Genomic DNA, 27156 nt, shown 5'->3' with positions numbered 1-27156 from the left:
CAACAGCAGGGCAAAACCAACAAAAGACTGCTTACATTCTTGAATGTATGCCGAAAATTTAATTAACTTCCAAGTGACTATTTTAGTGATTATCTAGAGAGAACAGCCAGATTCCATAGACCACTAGGTACCACTGCTTCTTGCTTATGCAAGAAATTTCTGGAGTGATGCCCACCATCAATCCAAATGAGCAAATATTTCTTGCTTATCGACTATGCACCTATCTCAGAACTAGTCTGACCTCACCTCCTCCCACATTCCCTTTATGTATAGCCAATGAAAATTCTTTCAAAACAACTTACATCTTTCTGTCCCACACTGTTTCCATAAAAGAGCCTACCAACTCCAGGACAGTGGGCAATGTTAGTGTTTTTTTTTTTTTTTTTTTCCATTACATGCTGCTGCTGGTGGTTCAGACTGCACTACCTTTTCTGGCTAGCATTTGGCTTAATAAACTCTTCCTTTCAGAAAAGCTTTTGGCCATGACAAATTTTAACTAAACGTGGCTAACACTTTACTTGATATCCATCACTTGAAATAGTTGTGTTTCTGTCTTTGAGTAGCTCATCATTCTATTTGTTGTACATTCCATACCCTTAAAAACATTAGAATTTTCAAAATTAAATGACCGACACTTTTTAGTCTTTTCTAGTAGATGTATTTTCTAACTTTGTCTACTTTTATACCTCTCTTTCTCTGGTAGGAAAACATTCAATAATTCAGTTTACTTTCATCTTTTCCCAAATATTGCTTAGTGTTCTTCATGCTATTTGGTTCACACTCTTTTATAATATTAATAAATTCTTGGATTTGTTGAGTGAAAATTGTAGAAACATGGACTTGTAATCTCTTTTTCATTCACATATTATTTGTTCATCTGTGTTTATATGGAACATTCCTTTTTAGACCAAATCTCCCCCCACCCCACCGGCCTTTTGAAAACCATACACAATGAAGAGCATAAAGAACACTAACATGAGGGTAAATATCATGAAATGTTTTATGGTTATAGCTGTGTATTCATTACCCATGTTTAAGTATAGAACATTTCTAGCACCCCTCCAAATTTAATCCCTAGAAGTATCTTAAACTTCTAGAAACTACCTGATTACTTAACCATAGTCTCCGTGATGACACGTAGCTTGACTTCAGTGTCACTATTGTATCGTTAGCATATAGCTGGAATATAAGAGATGTTCAATAAAAGCTTCTTTGAAAAAACAAGACGGACAAATTATCTGCTCTATAATACTGAAAGGAAATAATAAATTGATATAGCAATTAAGTATGCATTTTCTCAAAGATCTCAGACTTCGTTCCATTTCAGAAGAGCAAAATGCCCAGTCTATAGACCATCTAATACTGCTTGTCACCAGCAAAACAAAACTTTCCCTCAGTTCAGAAATTTCCTACTGGAGCAGAAAGACAGAGAGATACCTGAGGGACAATTGGAGTGTGGGATTAAGGAGTTCAGCCCAGCATTAACTAATCATGTGGAGGGTGAAAAAAATTGACCAGCACCGTCAAGCTAGAAGTTTCTTAAAGTCCTACCACTCTCTTAACTGCAGCAACTTTCTATCACTTTTGTGGATTCTACCTCCTAAATATGTCCTAAATCCTGTTGTATTCCATCTCCACTGTGTCCACTCTTGTCAAAGCCAATAGTAATTCTCACCTGGAAAACTGCAGCCACCACCTCATGGATCTCACTGCTTCCTCTTTCACAATTTCAAATCAATTATTTGATGTAGTATAAATGAGCTTTTAGGACTCCAAATCCAATCGTGCTACACTCTTTTGTGTAAAACTTTTAGTGTTGCTGTTTTTTTTATTTTTTTATTTTGCATGAATTATATATATATATGTATATATATATAGATATATAGATAGCTATAGATATAGATATAGATACAGATAGATATATGTATAGATATACTCATATATAGAAATATATAGATATGTCTCTATATGCATATCTGTATATATATAGATATGTATATAGTATCTATACATATCTATGTATATATAGATATAGATACATATATAGTGTATCTATTTATCTATCTACCTATCTATCTATATATATATATAGCCATTTCCCCACTTAGCATGTTTTGATTGCTTAAGATGACATATTAAAATAATACAAAGTAAAAAAAAAAAAAAAAGCATAACCAAACCAAATTCATGATATTGATTCCCTGTGGAGAGGAATGGAGCGAGATCAATAAAACTAGAGGTGGTAAAGAAGACTTCTGGGTCATACAAATACATATATATATATATATACACACACACACACACACACACACACACACACACATATGTGTATTTATATATGTATATAATTTATATAAGTGTACATATATATATGTTTATATATATATAATGTATATATATATATACACATTAGTGTATAGATATATGCCCTAATTGAAAGTATTCCATACAGAAATTATAGATTTCAATCTCACTATTAAAGAGAATTTTTCATATTTCTATTCTACTTCCCATTCATATTTTTACCTAATTTATATATAACTCTAATTTGTCTTCTAACTAAAATTTGTAGGATGAGTCTCATAGATATGATCTTACTTACATCTTATTTACATCTCTGTTATCCAGAGGTAGGCTCAATGAAGAACTACATTTTTTCTCTGCGCATTATTTCCCCACTGAGTTTTTTTTTTTTTTACATCTCAGTATTATTTAAATTGCTAAACATACAAAATTAACATAGAGGAGTATTTATGACAGTTTTTTGTGACTATATTTTTAAAATCTATGCATTTTCTATTAATAACAAAAGCATGGATTAAAACTGTTGAAAGCATGGCAGTGGTGTGACATTAGTTAATGTTTTTAGAATTTCTTATTGCTGATGGAGAGCTAGTCAATTTTAATATCAACACTGGGGCGGTATAGTTTGTATAGCTATTATATGGAATCTTATAAATCTAGCCTGTAATTGATATTTTCATTGAAACTTGAAATAATTTTGAAATTTTGAATAGTTGAAATAAATCCTGAATGCATGCAGAAAGTAGTTAACTGTCTTCTTTTGGACTGAAAAATGAATTTGACTTTAACATAACACGTTCTAAAAATAGCCATCTTGCTTTCATGTGATTTATATTTTCTTTGAAGCAACCTTGCAAGTGTGTTGCTCTTTTTAGTTCATTTTATACCAAAGGCACGATGAGAAAGTGGACATAGACTGTCCTATTATCCATTTGATTTGTGTATCTCAGTACACTCTACAAGTTGGGCATGAAGCAGAAATGTTTATTTTTTCCCCCATGGGAACCTCAAGAGAATGAAAAGAGGTGACAGCAAGACAATATGCACGATCAGAAGTAGCAACAGGAGATCACATTTGTTTCAGTTCTATTGGACAGTATATGGATAGTATTTGTCACTGAAATAATGTGGCTCATTTATATTGTCCCTATTCTCTGTGGAGCTCAAAGCACTTTATGGGCACTCTCATTAATCCTAAAGGCTTGCTGTGAGCTAGGTATTTGGCAGCTTTTGTCCTCACTTTATGGCCTGCAGTTTCAAGGAACTTACTTGTGCAGGTATTTGCAAAGTGTTCAAAAAACAACCAATGGGATTAACTGAGAAGGACTTTTTTACTTTATCTGTAAAAGGTTTATAATAATAATTGTCCAATGACACTAAATGCTAAATGTAATTATTTAAAATATTCTGACTCTTCTTTACCTCCAAGACAGTTTCCTACTGAATTTGTGTTAATAGGACTTTTATCTCTCTACACATCCAAGATTGCAATCTTAATTTCTTACTCTATTACCTCATTGCTACTACTCTGTTCAATGGGTTGCCAAGTCTTGACAATTCTCCTTTGCCTGGCTTTTCACATGGATCTTTACTTTTCTGCTTCCACAGGTATCCTAGTTCATGCACCTATTACTTCTGGTGAGAAACTGTAATTGACACCAAACCTTAATTTTGGAGTCTGAAAGAAGCAGACTCTGGGTCCACTTCTGTTGCTTATGAGATGAAAGTGTCTGAGATTTGTAGTTATTTTTGTAAAATGGAAATCACAATAACTAGTTTGAAAAGTCACATCATCAAGTATGTTGTGTAACAATGGAATGAGATAATATGACAAATACCAAGCTCTGTGTCTGCCACAAATGGAACCTATTTTTGTTTTCATTGTATTCCCTATACCAGTTCTGTTCCTTTCTGCATATCACCCTCAGAGCACTAGTTCTAAAATCGACTTTTATGATACCAATCCTCTTAAAAATTATACAAAAGTCCCTGGTACTTACTTAATATTCTCCACACTATTTAATCTATGATACAAGGCCCACCACGATAAGGACTATAAATCTACTTTAATCTACAACAAATACGGTAATCTCCAGTTAACCATGGCTACTTGACATTTCCTTTTCACACCTTTATTTTCCTACCACAGCTCATTTAATCACATGGATTCTTTTGCCTGGAATCATCTCCCTTATACACATTTTTTTTTTATACTTTGAAACATGTAAGTTGTATAAAAAATTCTGTCAAAGCCAAGATCACACACCGCTGATATGTGAGAATAGTTCTAGTAATCGTGTTTTCGGGCTTTAGCCACTGCTTTTACAGCATCTCTTATTTCCCTGTGAGGATTCCAGAAAACTTGCTTTTGGAAGCCAAGCTCTGACCACTAACCAGTCACAGGACACTCTTGGGGCACTCACCCATTAGCAGTTTATTTTTTCCCCACTGAATTCAACACTGTCCTTTACAGATATGTGTAACTCCCTTATGTCTGGAATCTATTCTCTCAGGCCTGCCGAAGTCTCTTCGCCTTGCTGGTTCATATCACACACACCTGGCGAAAAACCTTGGGTTTTCTGGCCACTCGGAAACTCTTTCATTGACTGAATAGTTTCGCGAAGCGAGATGTTTTGGATCTTCTGTGCCCTCACAGCTCTTCTGCTGGGCTCCATTTCCCCTCCCTACCCAACGGCCACATAATGCAATTAAATACAGTTGACAGACAGGGGTCTGTTCTTGCTCTGGAATAACTTTATAGACTTGTTTATTTTCCAGTTATGTAAGACCCTACTCGTTGCCTAGCTCTTCTAAGAAACATTCGTGATGTTGACTAAGAAAAACGCCAATGATTCTTGATATGTAGTACAGGGGGTACATCACTGAATTGTTAGGGAGATTCAATGAAGAAACTGGAAAGAAAAATTAGGGCAAAACGAATAATCTTGAATTTTGTCGGCGCTTTATTATCATAGAAAAGCTTATAAAAGATGACTGAACATGGTGCTGTTTGAAGTCCTACACACAAGAACTAACAAAGACACCATCCCTAACCTTAGAGAACACCCTTGCTTGTTAACTGCACCATCAGTACTGCACTGAGCACAGCCACACAGCCGTGTCTCCCACTGTGCCATTACCGCTTTGGCTGCGACTTCAAAGGAGACTTATTATTTAGTGAAGTAAAGTTTTGATACACTAAAACATTACCTTAGTCAAAGCATTATTTTAGTCTTTTTTTTTTTTAATGTGAATTTAGGTCCCATTTTATAAACTACTTGGAGGAAATATACACGCGCAACAAATTTCTAAATTATATTAAACAAACTACCAGTATAGGACTTTTCTGTGAGAAAATTCTCATATGTATAAATGTAGAAGACAGATTAATAGTAGAATATTTCTAACTAGGCTTCTATGCACAAACAATCCTTGGATTATTAACTGAGGGAAACCCCCCCACCCCCCTGACCCATGTTTAAAATTTTCCATTATTTTATTTTTTCCAAGTGTATCTTCGAATATACACTATCACTACAGCAAATATACTGAAGTGCTATTTTTCAAATTACAATTCTTTCTGTGATTAATAGTGAAACATAATTTTAATGATATTGTAAGAAAGATGATAAGCCAGGAGGGGAATTTATTGAATTCTTTCATAAGACCCATTCCAAATATGAGGAACTCTTCTGTAATTAGAGTGGGGTATTCACCTGAAATTTAGATGTAACCATGTATATACACACAGCCTCTTTCAATATCAAGATGAGAAAGATTTATATGAAATTCCTGTCAGGATTATAAAGTACTATTTGATGTTTAGAAACACATTTTTGAAAGGAAACTATAAGTTTATTTAAATGATCACCCATGAACAAATTTAGAATAAAAATCTTAGAAATGGAAATTCTTAAAGATTATATGTATGATGAGTTTAAGGCTACAAAAGAGAGAACATTTTTCCCAGATTCACTTCCCAGTTAGAAACAGTAAGTGCCAGATATCCATTGGTCTCTGGACTCCAGGCCGGTGTCCCTTATTGGGTCAGTGTTTCCATGCCCAAAACAGAAAATACACAAGACAGTATGAAGAGTTGGGAAGCCTTTCACATGTGAGAGCTCATTTAGTCTAACATCTAGATCAGGAGAACAAGGGTTAATTATTTTCCACTTTTATTATTAGAAAACAATTGAAAAAATAAGTAGATGTATGAACAATGCGCTGGTTTTCAGCATGTTCATCTAATCAGTTTCTTAAAACAATGTGTTCTCGTTACAATCTGGTACAGCTAATTTTATTTTGAATTAATGGTTACATATTTTCACAACAACAATAACAACAAAACAAAACAAAAAACACAAGCATACAGTTCATTTCCTATCTTTTAAAAACTGCAAGCTACTCATTCTCTAAAACGAGAAACTTTGCGAATCATTCCAACGTTCATACCCTTCGAGTTTGAGATGGAAAGGTTCTCGGGGGAATGTCCCTCAAGAGGATTGCTTTGCTTATAATATATGTAATGTGCAGACAGCCAATTATTCCAGTTATGAATCTAGACTACTTTCTTCAAAGTAGAGAACCTACTAGAAATTTTATCCCTCTCTTAGTTACTTTTTCTTCCGATAGAGTTTATGGTTTATTTCCAAATATTCATGTTCTGGCAATGCTTTAGGAGCCAACATAGTCTTGGCATAGACAAATGATGAATACAAAAACAGAGAGATATTTAAAATTATATGAAATAGGGGATCTGTTCTCATATAACAAATTCTTCTGAAACAGAATTAAGAAAGCATTTGTCAATATCTGAATATTACTACTCCTGTTGTACATATAAATTTTTACTTAAAATGACAAATTTATATAAATACAAATTCAATGAGAGAAAAAAAAAAACCTATGCCAAAGGAAGGCCTATTTCTTGAGTAGAAAAGATCAGACTACAAAGATGTCTTTAGAGAACAGGTTAATCATGACCATCATCTTCCTGAAACATAGGAATGGACTTTTTCTTTGAAGTAATTATATTAATGTGATTAAAGCCATAAAAAATTTAAAGTATTTATAAAAATGCATTCTCATAATTCTGTAAATAATAATCAACTGAATTATAGGACATACCAGATTTCAATGAAGAATGTAATTAAATACTATGAATATTTCTGTATAATGACCAAAATCGAGCATACACCTCTCTATTAATCAAAACTTTTAAATGAAATAATAAAAAATGTTCTTTAATTGAATATTTGTCAGGTTTAAAACAAATTCCAAGGCTGCATAGCTACAAATATACAGAGTTCATTTGTTTGAGGGAAGAAAATGATGGTAATTTATATTTTAAGCTTCTTTGCCCCAAATGATTTCCCTTTACTCATACAAATCTTGAGTTTATATGTCTAAACATAAAACAGAAATACTTTTAGTCATGAGAAAAGTGGTCTAGCTCTTTCTGAGCATCTGTCATAATCACGATCAAGACCTTTTAATAAGCTAATTAGAAAGGGAGAACCCAAAATAAATGAGTAAACATCAATACAAATATTAACAGATTTTTCCTTTGCCCTACATTTTTAAAATAAAATTGTACTCTCCATAATCTGTATGCTATTTTAATAGCAGAATATATTAACATTTTGCTTTACTAATGAGTGTGTTACTTTCTACTCCCTTTAAAGTAAAACTAAATGTTTTTACAACACATTAGCTAATCATTAAAATAATATTTACTAGGGTACATGGCAGGATGCTTTAGCTTAAGAGAGGACCATTGAAATGAGGAGATGAGACCGTCTGTATCTTCCTTTTAAGGATTTTGTGATTATAAGTTTTATATCATGAGTCATGAGTTTTAGGCTTCTGATTAGATAAAACAAAATTATTCACTTGAACATTGGTATGATCATCCACCCAAAAACAGTCACTGCGCACCTACTTCTTATCATTCAGTGTGCTAAGCCATGGTTATAGAGCAGTGAATGAGGCCCCACAAAGCTTACACTCTGGTCAGTAAGCAGAAAGTAAAAAGGAAATTAGAACAGAACAATGTTTATTAAATATGTAAGCAATGATCTATGTGGGGGCAAATACAGGGACTAAGCTTCCCAGAATAAATAACATCTAAGAGTGAGTAAACTGGCATCTGCCAGCTTTTAAACCTACAGTTTAAATTAGGCTGAGGGGAGGTGGGCAATGTTATTTAAAGAAATAGTACATTTCATTTTAATTATGAGAATAGCTACAAGTAATAAAAATCCTATGTGCTAAAAAATATATGAGGTCTGGCAATTAAGTTTGCGAACTCATCCTAGAAAAAGTGCTACATGCCTCGTTGCTGAATATCACTATGGTCACCTTCAAAATACTCCCCTTGGGAAGCTATGCACCAATGCCAGCACCTAGTCCACCGTTCAAAGCAATTTTGGAACTCTTTTTCTGGAATGGCCATCAGATCTGTCGTCATATTACCCTTGATGTCCTGAATGTCATCAAAATATCTTCCTTTAGTGTTTCCTTGATCTTTGGGTAAAGAAAGAAATCATTGGGGGCAAAATCAGGTGAGTAGGGAGGGTGTTCTAATACCGTTATTTGTTTGCTGACTAAAAACTCCCTCACAGACAGTGTCCTGTGAGCTGGTGCATTGTTGTGATGCAAGAGCCATGAATTGTTGGCAAAAAGTTCAGGTCATGTAACTTTCTCACGCAGCCTTTTCAGCTCTTCCAAATAATAAACTTGGTTACCTGTTTGTCTGCTAGTTGGTACAAATTCATAATGAATAATCCCTCTTATATCAAAAAAAGGTTAGCAATATTGTTGCAACAAGTTCATGAACTTAATTGTCAGATCTCGTATACGTGTGTGTGTGTATGCACATAGAGATAGAGTATAGAAAAACTCTGAGAAGACTGTATAGCACAAAGCACATTTAAGTATTAAGTATTTCATTTTTAATAGTAACCTAAACAACACAGTGCTGAATTTGACTGGCTTGAAGGAAGATGGTGATATTTGTAAACAGCAGGTTAGGGAATACTGAAATAATAAAGGATAAGCTAGTGGTATTTACAAGGACAACAAAATGACTGGCCAATTTAGTGCACTGGTCATTTCAAGGAAATAACCGTAAATTTAGTGAGCTAAGACAAAAAAGAAGCAACATTTGTGCCAGTTATTTAATGGTCTGATTTCTGTCAAAGTGTCAGTCCTCTGGAGAAAGTCAAATCAAATACTCTGGAATAATATCACTGATAGCAACTTGTTCATTTGATAGTTGGGTCTTTTTCATTAAAGTGTGACACAAAATGTGTTTTCAAAAGTCTCTGATTGCTTGGTTCTCTGGCAAATGGGAAGTATTTACACTTTACATTTGTCATTTGTTTCCTATAATTAATTACAATAGTTGAAGACATAGAAAAAAAAGAAGTCAAATCAGTTAGCTATTGCAATATTTATTCATGATTGAAATAGTGGTTTAAATATAACTTTGATATTTGAATCACCAAATTTACTTTTGAGGAAAGGACAAAAGCAAAAATATATGTTCTCCGTCCAATTTAAACTTGTTATTTAGTATTTAGTAGCATATGAACAGACTTGTTACCCATTGTGAAGGAGACTCTGAGAAAACTATTGATTTGGGGTTTACTGACGTAATCAAAGGTTCTGACATCTTTAATTATGGGTAATATGAGCAAACACAGTCTATTATTCTTCATCCCTTCCTCATGTTTTTTTATATCTTCTTTGCTATAAAAGAAATAAGTTAATTGTGCTATGGAAAAATATGTAATGATTTAGGCCAGTGCTTATCTAATGTGCATACGAATCATTGGGGGATCTTGTTATATTACAGATTCTGATCCAGAAGGTGTGGGGTTGAGCCTGAAATTCTGCATTTGTAATGAGTTCCCAGGTCGTGTCAATGTTGCTTGTCCAAGGGTTACACAGTGAATATAAAGAAAGCACATATATTTACAAACACACAGAGTCAGGTGCTGAGGCTTGAGTTATATTACTCAGTTCAGAAATTGTGCTATCCTCCCCAATGGCAGCATATTATCATCATTGATACACACAAGACCCTTGCTTTATTTACCGGCACGTTTTTTACTCTATTTCACTTCTCCATGCCTTAATTATGAAGACCCCAATAACTAAGATATCTAGTTTCTTTAGATTTATTTACTTTTATTTTTTATTTTTATTTTTTTACTGATACTCTGAGTAAATGATATTTGCTCTATACACTGACTTTTCAATTGAGTATTATTAATAAATAATTCCATCTTGTCACATAAAAAGTGCTGGCAGCTAACAAGAGTTCATGTTTTCATTACTCACATAATCAGATATGATTGAAGTGGCCATAACAGTTTGAAAAAGTATAATGCAAAAGTTGTACAATTAGAAAACAGTTTACTTGTTTTTAACCTAATTGCTTCTAAATTTAACCCACTGTGGTTCAGGCTCTAGAACTCTGAGCTAATGTACTCTTTATTTCAGTAAATCAGCATAATGAAGACCCTTCTGTGTCACCTTGGTTGTTCAGGTATAGTAGAGGGGATGGAAATATCATAATGAAATTATTTATATGTTACCTTTCAAATAGTGAGTCAGCGTTGATGTCAAACTTGGAAAGCTATATACCAATTTCCTTTTTTACTATATGCATGTGGCATTGTATCAGGGATTGGATTATTAATGGGATGGATCAGTTTAGATCTTTATCTGAATTACAAAGGGTGCCTAAAGTGAAGAAAGAACTAGCTATCTACTAAAATAAAAGTTGGTATCAATCAGTTTTTACTGAGCATACATAATGTACAAGTTATGTTATAAACACTGCAATCTAAAAGTTAGAGTACTAAAATGTAATGTCAAAATCTTTTCTGTAAGGTACCCTTTGCATCAAGGCATGTAGTCTTCCTGATTTTAATCCAATATCTAATGGATTGTTATACTTAATAAATGTGTTTTAAAATATAATTAAATAAAAATTGCATGTGTTTGCTTTTATTAAAAGCCTCTTAATGTAAGAAAATGAAATTTTTCTCTAAGCTTTTCTTCAATAAACGAGTTTTTAAGGAAAAAACAAAACAAAACAAAAACTTTATCTATAATTTAACCTTAGTGTCATGTAAAGTCCTGCTTTTAGTATCTGCTCTCAAAATTGAACTGCTTGTCAAATTTCCATTTAGCTGAAGGTGAAAAATTAATGAACCACTTACTTCAGATATTTCAAAACTAATGCAAGTGTATTAGTCATGCAGCACAACAAATCAAAGATTTGGGTATGTTCAATTACCATTTTGGGTTCACTCATATTTAGCTTTTAAATGCATTATTTCATATGCTTAATAGAGCATGTTAGAGAAAAAGGAATCCAATTATTTATTTTTTATTAACAGGTAAATCTATCTCAAATGATTTTATTTATAGTATAGAAATACTGTTTTTTTTTCTCCCCACAAAAAGTAACTTTAGAGCAAAGTTAATCAGTGAGTTCATGGGGATGTAAGAGTTTTGAAAACCTGTTTGACATGTCTGCTGTGGTACACTAATTAGCTGAGGAGAAAACAGAAATATGCAGCAAGCATGGGATTAATAGAGTGATAATTTTTCAGTTGTACCTCTGCTCCATTTTCTAGGTATTCAAAACACAGTAAAATATAATCATTGCATCTATTTTTCATAAAGAATTGTGATTCTTTTCTTTTCCTTTTAATTAATTGAGCTCTTGTCATGTTCCTGGCAATGTGCTAACACTGAGTATCATACAATGAGGTAGAAGACTTTGTCCTGGTCTTCAAGAAATTTAAGGTTTAGAGGGGGAAAACAAAGTGTTTTTACACAGTGGTAATCTTAATTAGAAATGGCAAGCACTACAAAAAAGGTACAGATATCACATAGGGCTGAGGGTGTCAGAAAAATCTTCTTGTACAGTGGCTTGTGTTTTGGACTTTAAAGGAAGCGAATAGTTCAGTCGTGGGATTCATGAGAAGAGGAAGTGCAGGCGAAGGAATGGCTTAACAAAAAACATGGAAGATGTAAATCACTCTATTTAGCTTAAATTTTAGTATAAAATGTATTGAGAGGAATGATGGGATATAATGTGGAAAATATAGGGTCTGACATTGTGAGGAGCTTTGATCAGCGAGCTAAAAGAGTTGAATATTTTGAACTGGGGAAAGGTGAAATGATACATTTTAAGAAGTTTCATTTTGTGTTGATAATGAGTCAACATCTAGCATCCACAAAAACTTCAAAATAACAGAATGTATGTTTCTCCTAAATGCTACAGTAGTCCTTCCCCTGTCCTCAGGGGTTATGTTCCAACCCCCAGTGGATTCCTGAAGCCATGGATAGTACCAAACCCTATATATGCTATCTTTTTCTCCTATACATACATACCTATTATAAAGTTTAATTTATAAATTGGACACAGTAAGAGATTCACAATAGCTAATAATATAATAGCACCATTGTAAGAATATACTGTAAGAAAAGTTAAATGAATGTGGTCTCTCTCTCTGATAACTGATCTGATAACCAAGATGGCTACCGAGTGACTAACAGGTGCGTAGCGTACACAGTGTGGATATGTTGCACAAAGCGATGGTTATGTCCTAGATGGTGGTGAGCAGGTTAGTGAGAGAGTTCATCATACCACTCAGAACGGTGCACAATTTAAAATTTATAAATTGTTTATATCTGGAATATTCCATTTAATATTTCAGACTGCAGTTGACTGTGTGTAACTGAAACCTCGGAAAGTGAAACCATGGATAAGGGGAGACTAGCGTATTTCATTGTCTCACATACACTAAAAGTTCCAAAGGTAATGATAGAGGGAGAAAATGCATGCTGGGAGAAGCAGCATGAGATGGCTATACTAAGGCTTCCCAGCTGGTGTGCTGAAGCACACTGTTTATGCCTTGAGATATTTGTCACTATGATTCCAGGTGTAGCCTAGAACAGCATACTAAGGGCTAGTCATTTATGGCTGAGAGCAATTTCTTTGTGGTTTGAAAATCCCCTTCAGTCCTCAGCAAGCTATATAGGTACTAGCATCTTCTGTGTGAACCAAGACCATGCAACCTGTATTGTCTCAGGGCCCCCACTTAGAAGGACCCACACCTCCTGTAATGCTCTGCTATTGCCATATTGAAAATGTTCATACTTTTTGAATAAGAAGTCCCATATTGTCATTTTGCTCTAGGCCCTGCCTATTATACAGCCAGTCTTGGTATTATGACAAGAAAATGGTTAAGAAGGAAAGAACTACACTGTAGTGAAAATGCACTGCAATATATCCATATAATAGGGGTTACTAAATTATGAGAGCATCAATGTGCTTATATAACAAAACTGATACTAAGCTTGAATCTTCATTTTGCTTTTTTCAAAGCAATGGCTTCTATGGTTGCCATAGGCCTAAGCTGAATATCAGTTTTTAGCCTTGTGGTTTTCTAGTTGATAAATTAAGGAAACACTTCTGTGACATATTTTCTCATTTATAATCTGCCTCCTGGATCCTGGATTCCACTTTCGTAGAGTTCTATACCCCCTGCGGTCCTATCAAATTAAATTCTGAGAAAACCTTTGGCAATTATTTTCTCTAATAAAAGTTCTGAAAAATATAGCTCTGTGTCCATAAACATTATTGGCTGTCTGATAGAGTCATTCCATTGTGTATTTCCTTTTCTGAGACAGGACAAATATATAAACTAAATTAGTATCCGTTAGTTCTTTCCTTAAGCACAGTTTTTTTTCTCTTTTCTCCATTCTCTTAACTTGGCGTACTTGTGTATTTTTCTCTTACTCATGTTACAATAGCTGTTTTTCCTTTTTATTTAATTTTTATTTTCTCAAATATATATATATATATATATATAAATTGTCCAATATTCCTATGAAGCTTACTTTATAAAAATGTCACCTTCCTCTCCATACTTCCTTTCATCCTCTCTCCTCTTTCTATCTCCCAAAGGCAAATACTTAATTGCTTTTAACCTTTTTAATTGTTACCTGCTGTTTATATTTACCTCTCAGTCTCTCAATAGTGCATTTAAGAGTTGAATTTGTATTTCAGTTTTATCTATTATATTGACTAAACACTATGGAAGGTAAAAATTTAATTTTCTTTCACAAATCTCCATGTACCGTAAACCCTCTCTTTTTTCCTATAGAATGATAACCAATTTTGTGTTAAAAGTTCATTGTTTATATCATTATGATTATGTAACTATCATTCAGATCCTATGACAGTTACATGTCTTTCTTGAAAAAGTTTTTGCTCCCTTTGAAGATAATAATTTTCTCATTTTATAGATTTCTGTGTATCTAGAAACTCTTTGATCTCTAACTCTCTGATCTCACTGTAAATGTTCTCTGAATACATATATGGTATTTCCATTATTTTTATCTTCCCAGAGACCTCCCTCCCCAAGCCTCCTGACTTCCTTTTCGTATCCTCACTAGGTCTGCTAAGAGTGTGGCATCTTAGCATTGTCCTTGGATGAGAGTGCATACTTAAGAATGAAAAAAAAAATTAAGTTGATTTGACGTTCTATATATGGGCAGGATTTATTCACTTACGGGTTTTAACATAGGTGCGTTGTTTTGTTGGTAGGTCTCCCAATTTCCCATATCTATCTATCTATCTATCTATCTATCTATCTATCTATCTATCTATCTATCTGTCTACCTACCTAATCTATATTCATTCTCCAATGACCTGGCCGTATATACTAGAATTGAATCTTCTATTGCCCTAACTGGAAGGAAGGATTCTGGGTGCCAAGAGAGTAAATCATCTGAAGAGTCTCAGCAATCATAACACCATCCCGTTTTAAGTATGAGACTCATCCTTCATTGTGTCTGGTGTCTCTCTGCTCAGTGTCCCACTTTCAGTTTTCTGCTGGAGGGACGGAGGGAACAACAGGCATTGTCCACATTAACTAGGTGAGTGAGGGGCTCAGGAGGAGAGACCTTTTCACAACCAGAATTCCATCCCATCCTCCTGATTCCCTCCTTTACCCCTACTTTAATAGGTAACTGGTATCGTCAATCCCTATGCCTTTCTGGGTTCTATGATACAAATCATTTTGCAGTTCAGCTTCTTCTATCTGCTAGCTCAGGTTTTGGTCTCCTTGGTCTATCAGTTGACACTTCTTCATCTGTTTTCCAGCTTGAAGAATCTTATTGCTATTATACCTTTTATTCTTTTGGTCCCTATAAATTTATGCTTTTTTATTTCTGCATTGTCACTTCAGTGAGAATGGAGGTGAGTACACGTGTACAATCTGCTATGATTAACTAGGATACGCAATAGTAGTTGGACTGAATTTTTATTATGAAATACCTCAAATCATTTTTAATAAACAAACAGAGTATAACTAAGGAATAAACTAACTAAAATGAACTTGCTACTTAATTTAAATACTTAATACAAAAGTATTTTCTTCAAGTGTTTCTAATTTATCTTGACTAAATATGCTGGTCTTTTCTCTTTTGAATACAGATGGAAGCTTTAGACAAAACCGATCAAACCTCACCTCTCTACTAGTGCAACCCATCTCAGCATCACTCGTTGCAAAACTGATCTCTTCCCCAAATGACAGAACCAAAAATGGGGTCTGTAGCCCTCTAGAACTTCCAAATAATGGTAAAGTATTTAATGTCTTTCTGTGTGTCTTGTAACTTTTGTAATAACCATGATCATTTTTTATCTATTAAATTAACATGTTTAGGATTGTTCGTTTAGGAAAAAAAAAACATTTAGGAAAAAAGAAACATGAGGGGAGCACTTATTTCTCTTCTCTGGCTCTTTAAGGGACATTTTTTAAAGTAATTTTGATAGAGTGAGAGTTGGCTAAACTGAGGGATTGAAAAAAAGGAAACACACTTTGAACTGCAACAAAGAAAAGCAGCTTTACAAGTAAAGCATTTTGTACTTTCATGAAAATCTGCTTAACGTAGCTTCCCGGTTTCAGCTTCAGCAGTCTTGTTGCCTGCCAAGATTCAGTGGATAGCAGTCAGCTATCTGGGGTATGAAGTCTTTTAGTAAAAAGCATTAAAGCCTAATTCCTGCAATTGACTAAAAATCCCTCTGTCTTTACGCATCATTGCCCGAGAGATGCTTCTTGTACTGCAGTGTAGTTTGTCAGGCCTTGTTGGACCGCATAGGATGAAACTGAAGTAGTTAAGCTACCTGCAGTGGGATGAAAGCCACGGGCTGCCTCTTATTTCTGCCTCCAGCCTCAGCATTAGAGCTCTAAAGAGGAGACTTTCTTTACATATGGTTAAATTTGTAGCTAGTCACTGTGAAATTCAACTTCAAGGGCTTTGTTTTTGTGTCCAGACCTGGAGGCTCGACTATTCTTGTTTTATCGCATCTGTTTTTCTCTTGACAACAAAAGCATTAAAGGTAAAAAAAAAAAAAAAAAAAAAAGGTTTTGAAGAAGCCTAAAAAATATATCTGAATACATTCAGAATTACCCTCTAGTAGGACAAACACTTTTCAAAAAGTCCTGTAGGTTGAGAGACTCCTAAACTGATTGTCGATTGAGCAAAGTGGGGAAACATAGTAGATAGCAATGATAAGCCTCTGTCCTCAAAGCAGAATGAAGAGACAAGCCCTTGAGGAGATGTTGTTTTTTTTCTGTCCTCTAGTCTGTGACCGCAAATTGATCCTGGGCTGTATTTGTTAAAATACATAAAGAACACTGTAATAACAGTTTGGTAGTAAGGAAAGCACTGGACTTCTAAAAGACTTAAGCCCAGATTTAATTAATTAATTAATCCTCAGTGAGCTGACAGTCCCCAGGTTAGCTCCATGACTGCTCATAGACCATCTCCCTGCTGGGAGCTTCTGTGTCTGCATGTACAGAAAGATATCTAACCTTCTAGTATCTCAATTTGTTCTGAGAATCAAATGACGATATATATCTGAGTACACTTTTGTATACTGTAAAATGTTATGCTAAGCAAGTATCTTCCCTATGAAATACGTACGTCAATCTCCTCCACAATATGTTGAATAGACATAATGTGTAATAATGGCATAGCTAGGCAAAATAGCACTCTCCAGCTGTGTCTCCCCAATAATTTAGCAACATGTATGAGGCTTAAAGGAAATATTGAGATACATAGTGAAGCCTGTTTATAACTTTAGTTTAAAGAAGCAACAAGATAGGCCTGCTCTCCAAAGAATTATGCCATATCAGCCTTTTTTCATGGGTTAGTAATTATTGTTTTTAGGAGAATAAGAGTTATTCTTGTTTTTAGGAGAATTCAGAGATATATTTAAATCCAGAAGCTATTTCATGTTATAATGGGTCCTTCTGTCATCATTTTTTAATACAAAGTATTACATGTAGATTTTCCAAATACTAATTAAACAGTATGAGTGAGTTGTTAAATTTAAACTAATCTTAAGTGTAGGATCGTGACCCTTTACCCCAATGTTTTGAACAATAATACTCATGATACAGCCAAAACAATTAACTTTTAAGTTTTCTCATAAACACATAAATACATGAGTTGTTCACTATGATATATAGCATGATGAGACATGAAAAGAATACAGAATGAGATGCTTTATTTTGGGTCAATAAGAGCAATGCTTATATTTTATGGATTATGAAAACAATTTAAAGCACAACATAATTATATCATGCTGTTGAATTTTCTAAATATAGCCCTGAGCATTATTGTAGAAAAATCTTCACTCAGAAGTTTAGACAGGAGTACATTAAATATGTGTGTAAATCAACTATTTATCTTACCCACTTAACCCTACATACGCAGTGAGTCAGAATTCTCTAAAGTCCAGACAACTAGTGGAATCTGTACTGGAGTTTGCCTATCATATTTGCTTTCTTAGCATCTGTTTGCCTCTCTTCCTTTTTAAACTGTTGCCAACATTTCCTAGCAATATAGTATGAGTAGGTTTGACCACATCCCAAGCTCTAGAAATATATCCTGATTAGCTCAAGTCGCCTGGCATATCACATCAACCATAATATAACGGTTACTTCAAGAATGATCTTGGCCATGGGGTTTTGAAAATTAATTTGGGGAATGTAATCAATAATGTTGTAAAGATTTTGTATGGTATCCGATGGACACTTGTCTTATTAGGGAGACCACCTCAGGGATGATGTAGATGCCTGATCACTGCACTGTACACCTGAAGCTGAAGTTGAACAATAATGAATGTCAACTACAAGTTTATATATATATATATATATATATATATATATATATATATGTATATATATATATACACACACACATACATACATATATATATACACATACATATATACATATATGTGTATATGTATATATATACATATGTGTGTATATATATGTGTGTGTGTGTGTATGTATATGTATATGTATATACTTACAAGAAGTGGAGTACAGCATTAGGAATAGAGACAGTGGAAATGTAATGGCTGTGTGCGATGTCAGAGGGGTAGTGGATGGGGGGAGGGGGGTGCACACAGTGTGAGGGATACATCCAAGTATTACTTTGTTTTGTGCACCTGAAACTAACAACAACAACAACAAAAAAGAGTGATCTAAGTCTGGCCAAATAGGGCCTAGACTCAATTTCTGGACTTGGAGTAATGACTCACTTTAATACTAGAACTGAACAAGAAGGTATGTAGACCTGGGATCTTTTGGTAGTTTCCTTGGGACCGTGAGAGACAGTGTAACCTTACCTAAGAATCTAAAAATGGAGCCGACAGGGAAGATTTAAGTGAATAATGGGGAGACAGAGAAAGAAAGAAAGAAAGAGAAAGGGAGGGAGAGAAAAGGAGAGAGAGGAGAGAGAGAGGAAGAGAGAGAGACAGTCTTTTCCACATCATCTGAGTCATAAGTAAAGCCTTGTCTGAAGCCAAATCTACTAAACTGGCCACATATATGAGTCAATATCCCCACCCCTTTTTTTCAGTCAGTTTATGTTGCATTCTCAGTCTCTTGCAACCAGAGGATACCTAATTAATACAGACCATAAAACTTAAATGGAACAAAGGAATAAAGTACCTATATACATGAAATAAGCTCAGCAAAGAGAATTAGAGAGCAGGGCATTTGTATGAAAAGCCCTGGAGGAACTAAGAAGTGTATGTGGCATAGAAAACAGAAGCAGGAGAAAAGGTCTTGTGTGTGTGTGTGTGTGTGTGTGTGTGTGTGTATATGTATACACACACACACACACACACATATATATATACACACACACACATACATACACACATATACATATATGTATTATATGTATATATATACATATAATACATAATATATACATACATAATATATAATCATACTATATAATAATATATAATATATAATACATATATAATACATATTATATATAATATATAATATATAATACATAATATATAATACATAATATATAATAATATATACATATAATACATATATGTATATCTGTGTGTATGTATGTGTGTGTGTGTATAGTTTCTGTTAATCAGGTAATTAAATATTGACTCCATTTCATTTTCCATCATTTTACTTTTTGTAGGTCTTACCCATCAGTCTATAATGTTGTCACTCTTAGCCCTTGAGAATCAACCAAAACATGGAAATTTGAATTTTCAGATATCAATCTGAACTTGTTAAAAATTATGAATATAGTAAAAAAAGTGGAGGAGAAAGTATAAAAAGTAATTAATGTAATTTAGGGTGAAAAATATAAATGCATCAAGTTAAAAGAAACATTTTAATGTTTCATGAATCATTTTTGATGAATAAAAAATGACTGTTTTTAATGTTGCATGCATAAAATTTATCATCATCAGCATTGACAAGTTTTTGCTTAAATAAATTGGGTCATATCTCTTCAAATGGATGTATATAATATATATTACATATAAGATATATTATATAATACATAATGTATGTAATATATATTACAAATACACATATTATTTATACATATATTTACTATTTTCCTATTCATAAAATGTATATATTTTGATGGGAAATTACATAGAATAACATAACGTCCACTGATAATATTGTTTATAATTTCTACGCATTTCAAATGTATTTCAAAGATTTGTATTTCTCGTTTGTTAATAGCTACCTAAAAGTACACATTATTATCATATCTTGAGCAGAGATTTAAAATGACGTATTGAACATATATCCTCAAATTGTAGTTATACTTAAATTTACTGGAAAATAGTACCTTTTAACTATTCAGGAAATATCCATTAGCAAGCAATGTTACTTATCAGCTTGTTCCGAGTAGCCCAAGAGAGAATTCCTGAGGAGGCCTAAAAAAAAAGATAAGAAAATTGAAAATTTGTTTTTGAGCAGGGTGTGCTTTAGTAGACTCCAGCCATCAACATGGAAATAAATTTCCAGAAGAGCATGGTATGAACATTTAATTTGTTCAGACAATTTGTATATAGCATGCATGTAGATATGGTGGCCACTCGTTATACAAAAAAACACAGTGAGTTAGAATGCTTTAGGAAAGACTGATCGGTATGCGAAATGCAAGCTAGATGTCAGCAGTCACTAGAGTGTGTAGTGGTGACACCCCAATTTTATGGCTCTTCAAGCAGTCAATTGCACAGTGAACCTAGGAGTCTGAGCTGGAAGCTGATAACAGAGTATCTGTAGTACTAAAGATCAGCCTTCATGAGCTGCCAGTCTGAAGTCCTCGGACAAAGGGGAAAAAAAAGCTTCAGAAATCACTTTGAAGGACTATTCATCAAGGGTCTTAAACTGAGTGAACGTAGGTGGGAAACCTATTGTCCAAAGTCAACAGAAAGTACAGTCAATTCTCTGTGTCCTAGGAAGTATAGGTTGGGTTTACTGAGGGTGACACAGATCTGTCATTCAGCCAGGACTTCTTAAGTTTACAGCTTTCTGTCTTAACAGTTTTGATTTTAGAAAGTGGTTCAGCTCAGATTCAATCTAGAGTGTTTTTTGTTTGTTTGGGAAAAGACCTAAAGACAACGTGAGATGTACATTTTTAAGCAAAATTATTTTTACAAGTGTCATCCAATTTTCCTCAGCAATTTTTACAGTTTCTTATATTCTCTGCACATCAATTCTCAGGTACCTGTCACTCCTTCCAAATTACGGAAGCTCCAACTAAACATTGTAGTTTATGTATGTGATAAAATCCACTAGAGCATAACCTTATCTTCATAGTTTAATGATTTTTTTTTCACAATGGGCTAACATTACCATTAACTAACCTAGAAACTGCCAGTGACATTCCGGTTCTATATCCTGCATTCCCTTCATATAACATTTTTCTCACTGTTCTATTCAGTATTATCCAAATATGTCTTACACATTTGTTTCTATGTTGTAAAGCCCCAGTATCCTCTAAAGCTCAGTGTAAATGCCATTTCTTACATAAAAAACTCTTTAGGGTTCTATTCAAGTTGGAAGTAGCCTGTCCTGACTCTCTCTGCCATGTTTTAGGCACTTACATGCTATTTTGCATTGTGATATGATTCTGAGATAGACTATAAGCAACTTGGGTTTTTATTAGAACGTATTATCTCCACTTTATTTCTACATGGTTTCAATCTTTGAGGTCCCCTTTATGGTCCAGGATGTGATCAGTGTTTCATGACTATTTAAAAAGACTATGAAGTGTGCAATTATCAGGTGTAGAGCTTTGTATATGTCCATTTAGACTAACTTCCTTAATCAGGTTGTTCACATATTCTCATATGAAGGGTTCTCCTTTATATCTATAATGATTGTCTGAAATTTTCTGTGACCTGATAATAATTTAGCTACACTAGCTTTTTTTATGGGGGAGGAGATAGTATCTTTGTTACATCTTTTTAACTTTCAACGGTTCTGTATCTTTTTCTCCTTACATGTGTTATTAATAGCAACTAATTTGTATTTTAAATACAATTTGATCTTTTTAAATGAAGCATCTGGTCTGTTACATTTAATGTGGTTACTGATGTATGTATGCTTATATTTTTCATCTTAATTTGGGTATCTTCCCTATATACATATGTTTTTCTTTTGTTTTATTTTTTCTCTTTGGATTTAGATTATATTTTGTAAATATGTTCCTCCTTTTACTATTTCAAAAGTTATAAATTATTTTTGTATTTTTTAGAGTTACTCCAGAATTACAGCTTTTTAGGGATTCTTTGTTCCTGCTCTCTTTGGTGCCAGGTAACTTTCTTTGCAGTCCCTTGGAAGGAGTGGGGAATACAATTCTTTAGGGTCCTACTTAGTGAAGGAAGAGACTCTTTTGAGACTACTTTCTTCTCTCCAACTTGGGAAGGCCCAGACCTTGTTCTTAGAACCTTTGCATCCCATAAGACCATCAAGATGGAAGTTCCTCCAGGTTCACTAATTTTCCTCAGGTTGAAAGCAGCTTTATTGCTTTACTTATCTGGGTTCCAATCACAACTTAAATTTTACCTACCAATTCCTTATTTTCTTGCTAGTGTTTACATGATGTCTGCAAAATTTCCTTTGCATGGTATTCAGCATCGTAAATTATTATCAGTTGGAGGGTTGGTCTGAATATCCTCGCCCACCACATTACTAAAAAAGAAGCCTTCTTCTTTCCTGAAAATACATTATGGATGAGTCAGTGAATATACCTAGATAGGTTGACATATAAATCAAGTTGCCATCAAAAAATCAATGATACACTAAAAATGTTCAATTCAAGGGAGTTTAGTCACAGCCTGATGCGTAATGCAGTTTGATAAAGGGAAACAGAAAAGAATCGGTGACAACCATAAGGATAGTAATTGTTACTACCCCTAAACCTGAGGGGACAAGAAAGTGTGATTATAGAACTGACATGTGTTTGAACTGTAGGAGATGGCTGTCTAACAGGAGCTGTGACTTTTAGTCAAGGAATGCAGTGAGTGCCAGCAAATCACTACCCAAGCAGGGTGATGAAAAATAAACAATGTTTCTGTTACATAACCTGCTAATCACTTCTTGATGCCTTCATTGTCTAAAGCCAAGAGTAAACCCAAGGAGCCAGGTACATGTACTCCACAGAGGTCAGCTTCCTGGGGCACAGAACTAGGTGAAGGGTGAAAATAAATCTAGATGGACAACTGGAACATGTGCCACACAGATAGTGTCTCAGTTGATCAGTCATCTGACTAATTTGATGATGTGAAATTTGTACAATGGTTTGGTAGAGAGATGGGGGAAATAAATTAATCATTTTTCACTCTTATATGAGATACAAAGAGGGTAAACATTATTTTTTTTTCTGGGGTTCATATTTCTCACAATATCATTCTATTTCAATATTCTAACTAATTGAAAAGAATAATATTCAATTAAACTTTAAATATCTTCCCAAACACATGCAATTTCACAAGAGTGCATGCACATGTGTATGTGTGTATGTATGTGTTGGAGAGTCGAGGGATAACTACTGTTGCCTAATGAATGTGGTGAAAGAGGTCAAGCAAACAGTTTTCGTTCAATGTTTGTATTCTCACTTTTTCAGAACCAAATTTTTATAGTACCAAAACAGATTTGCGGAGTATTAATATGTACTTTTCTTTCTAAAATATAATACTATTACTGTAAAAGCAGTTAATGTTTACTAAGAGTGAGAAAATATAGATGAAAAAATATGAAAAAAATCAACACCTTTCATATTAGTTATTTCTGTCTTCCATTACAAGATGACACAGACTAGATAAACAGCAGATGTTTGTTTACTCACAGTTCCAAACACTGGAAAGTCTAAGCTCACGCTTCCAGAAAATGTGGTTTCTGGTGATAGCTCTCTTCCTGGCATGCAGACAACTCATTGCCTTCTCTCAGGGTCTTCACATGGCCTCTCTGTGGACACATTGACAGGGTAAGAGATTTCTGGTGTCTCCTTCTTCTCTTGTAAGGACAGCTTTCTTATCGGATTAGAGTTCTACCCATAAGGCTTCATTTAACATTAATTGCCGCCTTAAAAGCCCTAACTCCAAATCAGCCAAAATGGGGGTTAGGACTTCAATATATGGATTTTGAAGGGACACAATTCACTCCAAAATACATTCCTAACACCCAGTAATTATCTCTATCAACATCTTCATAAAAATTGTTTTAGATTTATATACACATATGTACATATATACAGGTATTGTATTACCAAAATTATATATATAATTTTGATGTGTCTGTCTAATTAACTATATCTATTTTTTTAATAATGGAAAACTTTAAGTTTTACTAGTCACTCCAATCTTTTACAGTGGATTTATCCAAACCAAGATCCAATCCAGGCCTTCAAATTAAACTTATTGTAATCTAAGATGATCCTTTTTCTCTTCTCTTGACACATGCCTATGGGATCAAGTCAATTATACTGCATGTGGTCTACCTTCTCAATTTACGGGATGCTTCTTTGTGATATTATTTAACTAATTTCTCTCTCCCTTGTATTTCCAGTAAACCATATATTAGTCCTTAAGGTTTGTATTAGAAACTTCATAATTATAATTAGTGTATAACACTTTTAAAGGAAATTATTTGCAGTTGATATTATTGCCAGGATACAGAATATGGTAAAACAGTCCTACTGATTCAGGTGAGGTCAGTCATAGTGAGCACACGTCTTAAGACTAGAACTATCCTCTTGTGTAAAGAAACATTCATTGATGAATAAACAGAAATGCTATTTCTGAGAAGATTCCAATATGGCAGGAAGAAACTAGTGCTCTAACATCAGTTTGTATGCGTTAGTGTGAAGACTCCAGCTACTGGCTGCCAGTCCATTGTGATTAGGCAGTGTGCATGCTATATTAGTTGATATTTTACATAAGACCCTGGAGGTTAAGCATGTAATGCCCAATCAATTATGTTGGTTCATAAAAACATTTGGCAATAGGTAGATCCAACAAGGAAAATGGAGCACATAGAAATCTATACAAGTTATGATGGTATAGAATCCAGAAGCAGTTTATATTAATATAATTAGGCAAGCAGTTGTCATTTAGGAAAGGTGTTAGCAGATTATGGAGCCCAAATCATGAAAATCGTGATTAAAGAGCAGATTCTTGAGTCTCTGGGGTACAGGGACATTGGAAAAAAAAAAAGTTAAGAGTCCCAATTATAGAAGTTCTATCTAGAGTTAGATAGCCAAGAAAGAGACTCACGTACAGCAGGTTCTCAAATAGCATTGTTTTATTCAACATTGTTTCATTATAATATTGATGAGAGAAAAAAAAAATTCCAGTTGGGTCACTATGTTAACTTTGCACATTCTCCCAAGTCTGTGTGGGTTTTCTCTGGGTATTCCAGCTTCCTCCTACATCCCAAAGGTGTGCACATTAGTCTCATTGGCATGTGTCATTATCCCAGTCTAAGATAAGTGTGGGTGTGGGCATGATGCACCCTGAGATGGAAGGACATTCTGTTCAGGGTGGGTTCCCACCTTGCACCCTGAACTGCCATTATGGACTCCAACTGCCCTCGACCCTGAATTAGAATAAGTGTATTGGAAAATAATCATCTTTTTGTTTTTATTAATCTTTCTTAAATGTTTGCATAAATAACATTTATTTTAATATTTAATGTTAGGAATGTTTTGGGAATTTTTAAAATGTATTTTTCAATTATAATTGATACACAATATTATATTAGTTTCAGGTGTATAACTTAGAGATTAGACGTTTATATACATTGCAAAGTGGTTACTCCCATTAAGTCTAATACCCATCTGACACCACATGTAACTATTACAGTATCATTGATTATATTTCCTATGGTGTACTTTACATCCCATACTGCTTTTAAAACTCGCTGTTTGAACTAGCCATTCACCCTTTTCACCCATCCCTCCAACGTCCCTCCCATGGGACCACTATCAAGTTATTCTGTGTCTTTATTTGGAAGTTTGGTCATGTTTTGCTTATTGTGTGTGTGTGTGTGTGTGTGTGTGTGTGTGTGTCTGTGTGTGTGTTTGGGAGGGGGCGAGGGCGTTGGCTAGAACTATGCCTTAGGAACTTAACGCTTGTTCATACCAATTAGCCCGTGATAAAATTTGTTCTGTTATATGTCATTTTGCTTAAAATCGCACTTTCTAAGAACCTGTTCACAACCTTAGGACTTCCTTTACACAGAATGAGACAAATATTCAATTAAAATTAGGAAGCCCTGGAAGAACTTGTCTAGAAAACTAACTAAAGATAATTATTGGAATTGGCAATTGGCAACAACTGTTAATATTCAAATCTCTCTAAGTCAGTGTTGTTATTCTTCTTAAATTTGAGTATTTTTACTCACAATGCAGGTGGAGATTCAGCTTTGTTAGCTATTGGGGAAGAAGAAGACTGAGGACTAGTTGACCCTTTATAATATCAAGAAAAATGCAAGACAGAATTAACTCTGGCACATAATTTCTGTAGCAGATATTTTTCTCTGCACATAACAGAATTAGGGACTAGAGAGAGGCACCTAATTTTATGTCTCTTAGCTCTGACACTCCTCACACTATTTGAATACGAACATTCTCTGAGTTGAGCACATTTTTGTCATCTTGAAATCTTTTGAACTCCGCATGTCAACTTTAAAGATTCCATCAAACGTTGAAACATGAAACACAGAAAACATTTGGTAAATGTGAGCAGGAAATATTATCTCAAAGTAGCAATGCATATATACATAAACATGCGTTGACTATTTGAATAATAAATTGCATCTAAGTGTTCTCCGTATTTTTCTAATTTCAAAAGTAATTTTTATTTTGAAATAAATTCAAACTTATGGAAAAGCTGCTTTCAGTTTTGTATACCACATATCAGTGAAATCATATGGTTCTCGACTTTTTCTATC

The 27156-nt window shown here is 34.1% G+C and overlaps 1 protein-coding gene across 1 annotated transcript in view; it reads left to right on the top strand.

Moving 5' to 3' along the window:
* The window catches only part of NAALADL2 (N-acetylated alpha-linked acidic dipeptidase like 2), an 890763-nt gene that overhangs the window by 542347 nt on the left and 321260 nt on the right, over window positions 1-27156 (top strand). Inside the window, exon 6 of the mRNA XM_033130693.1 lies at window positions 15833-15976. Coding sequence (XP_032986584.1) covers window positions 15833-15976 — 144 coding nt within the window. The remainder of the gene's footprint in view (window positions 1-15832; window positions 15977-27156) is intronic.

This window comes from Rhinolophus ferrumequinum, chromosome 2 (genome assembly GCF_004115265.2).
Source record: "Rhinolophus ferrumequinum isolate MPI-CBG mRhiFer1 chromosome 2, mRhiFer1_v1.p, whole genome shotgun sequence".
Lineage (NCBI taxonomy): Eukaryota > Metazoa > Chordata > Mammalia > Chiroptera > Rhinolophidae > Rhinolophus > Rhinolophus ferrumequinum.
The sequence above is the reverse complement of the archived record's forward strand: the minus strand, read 5'-3'. Positions and strand labels throughout refer to the sequence as shown.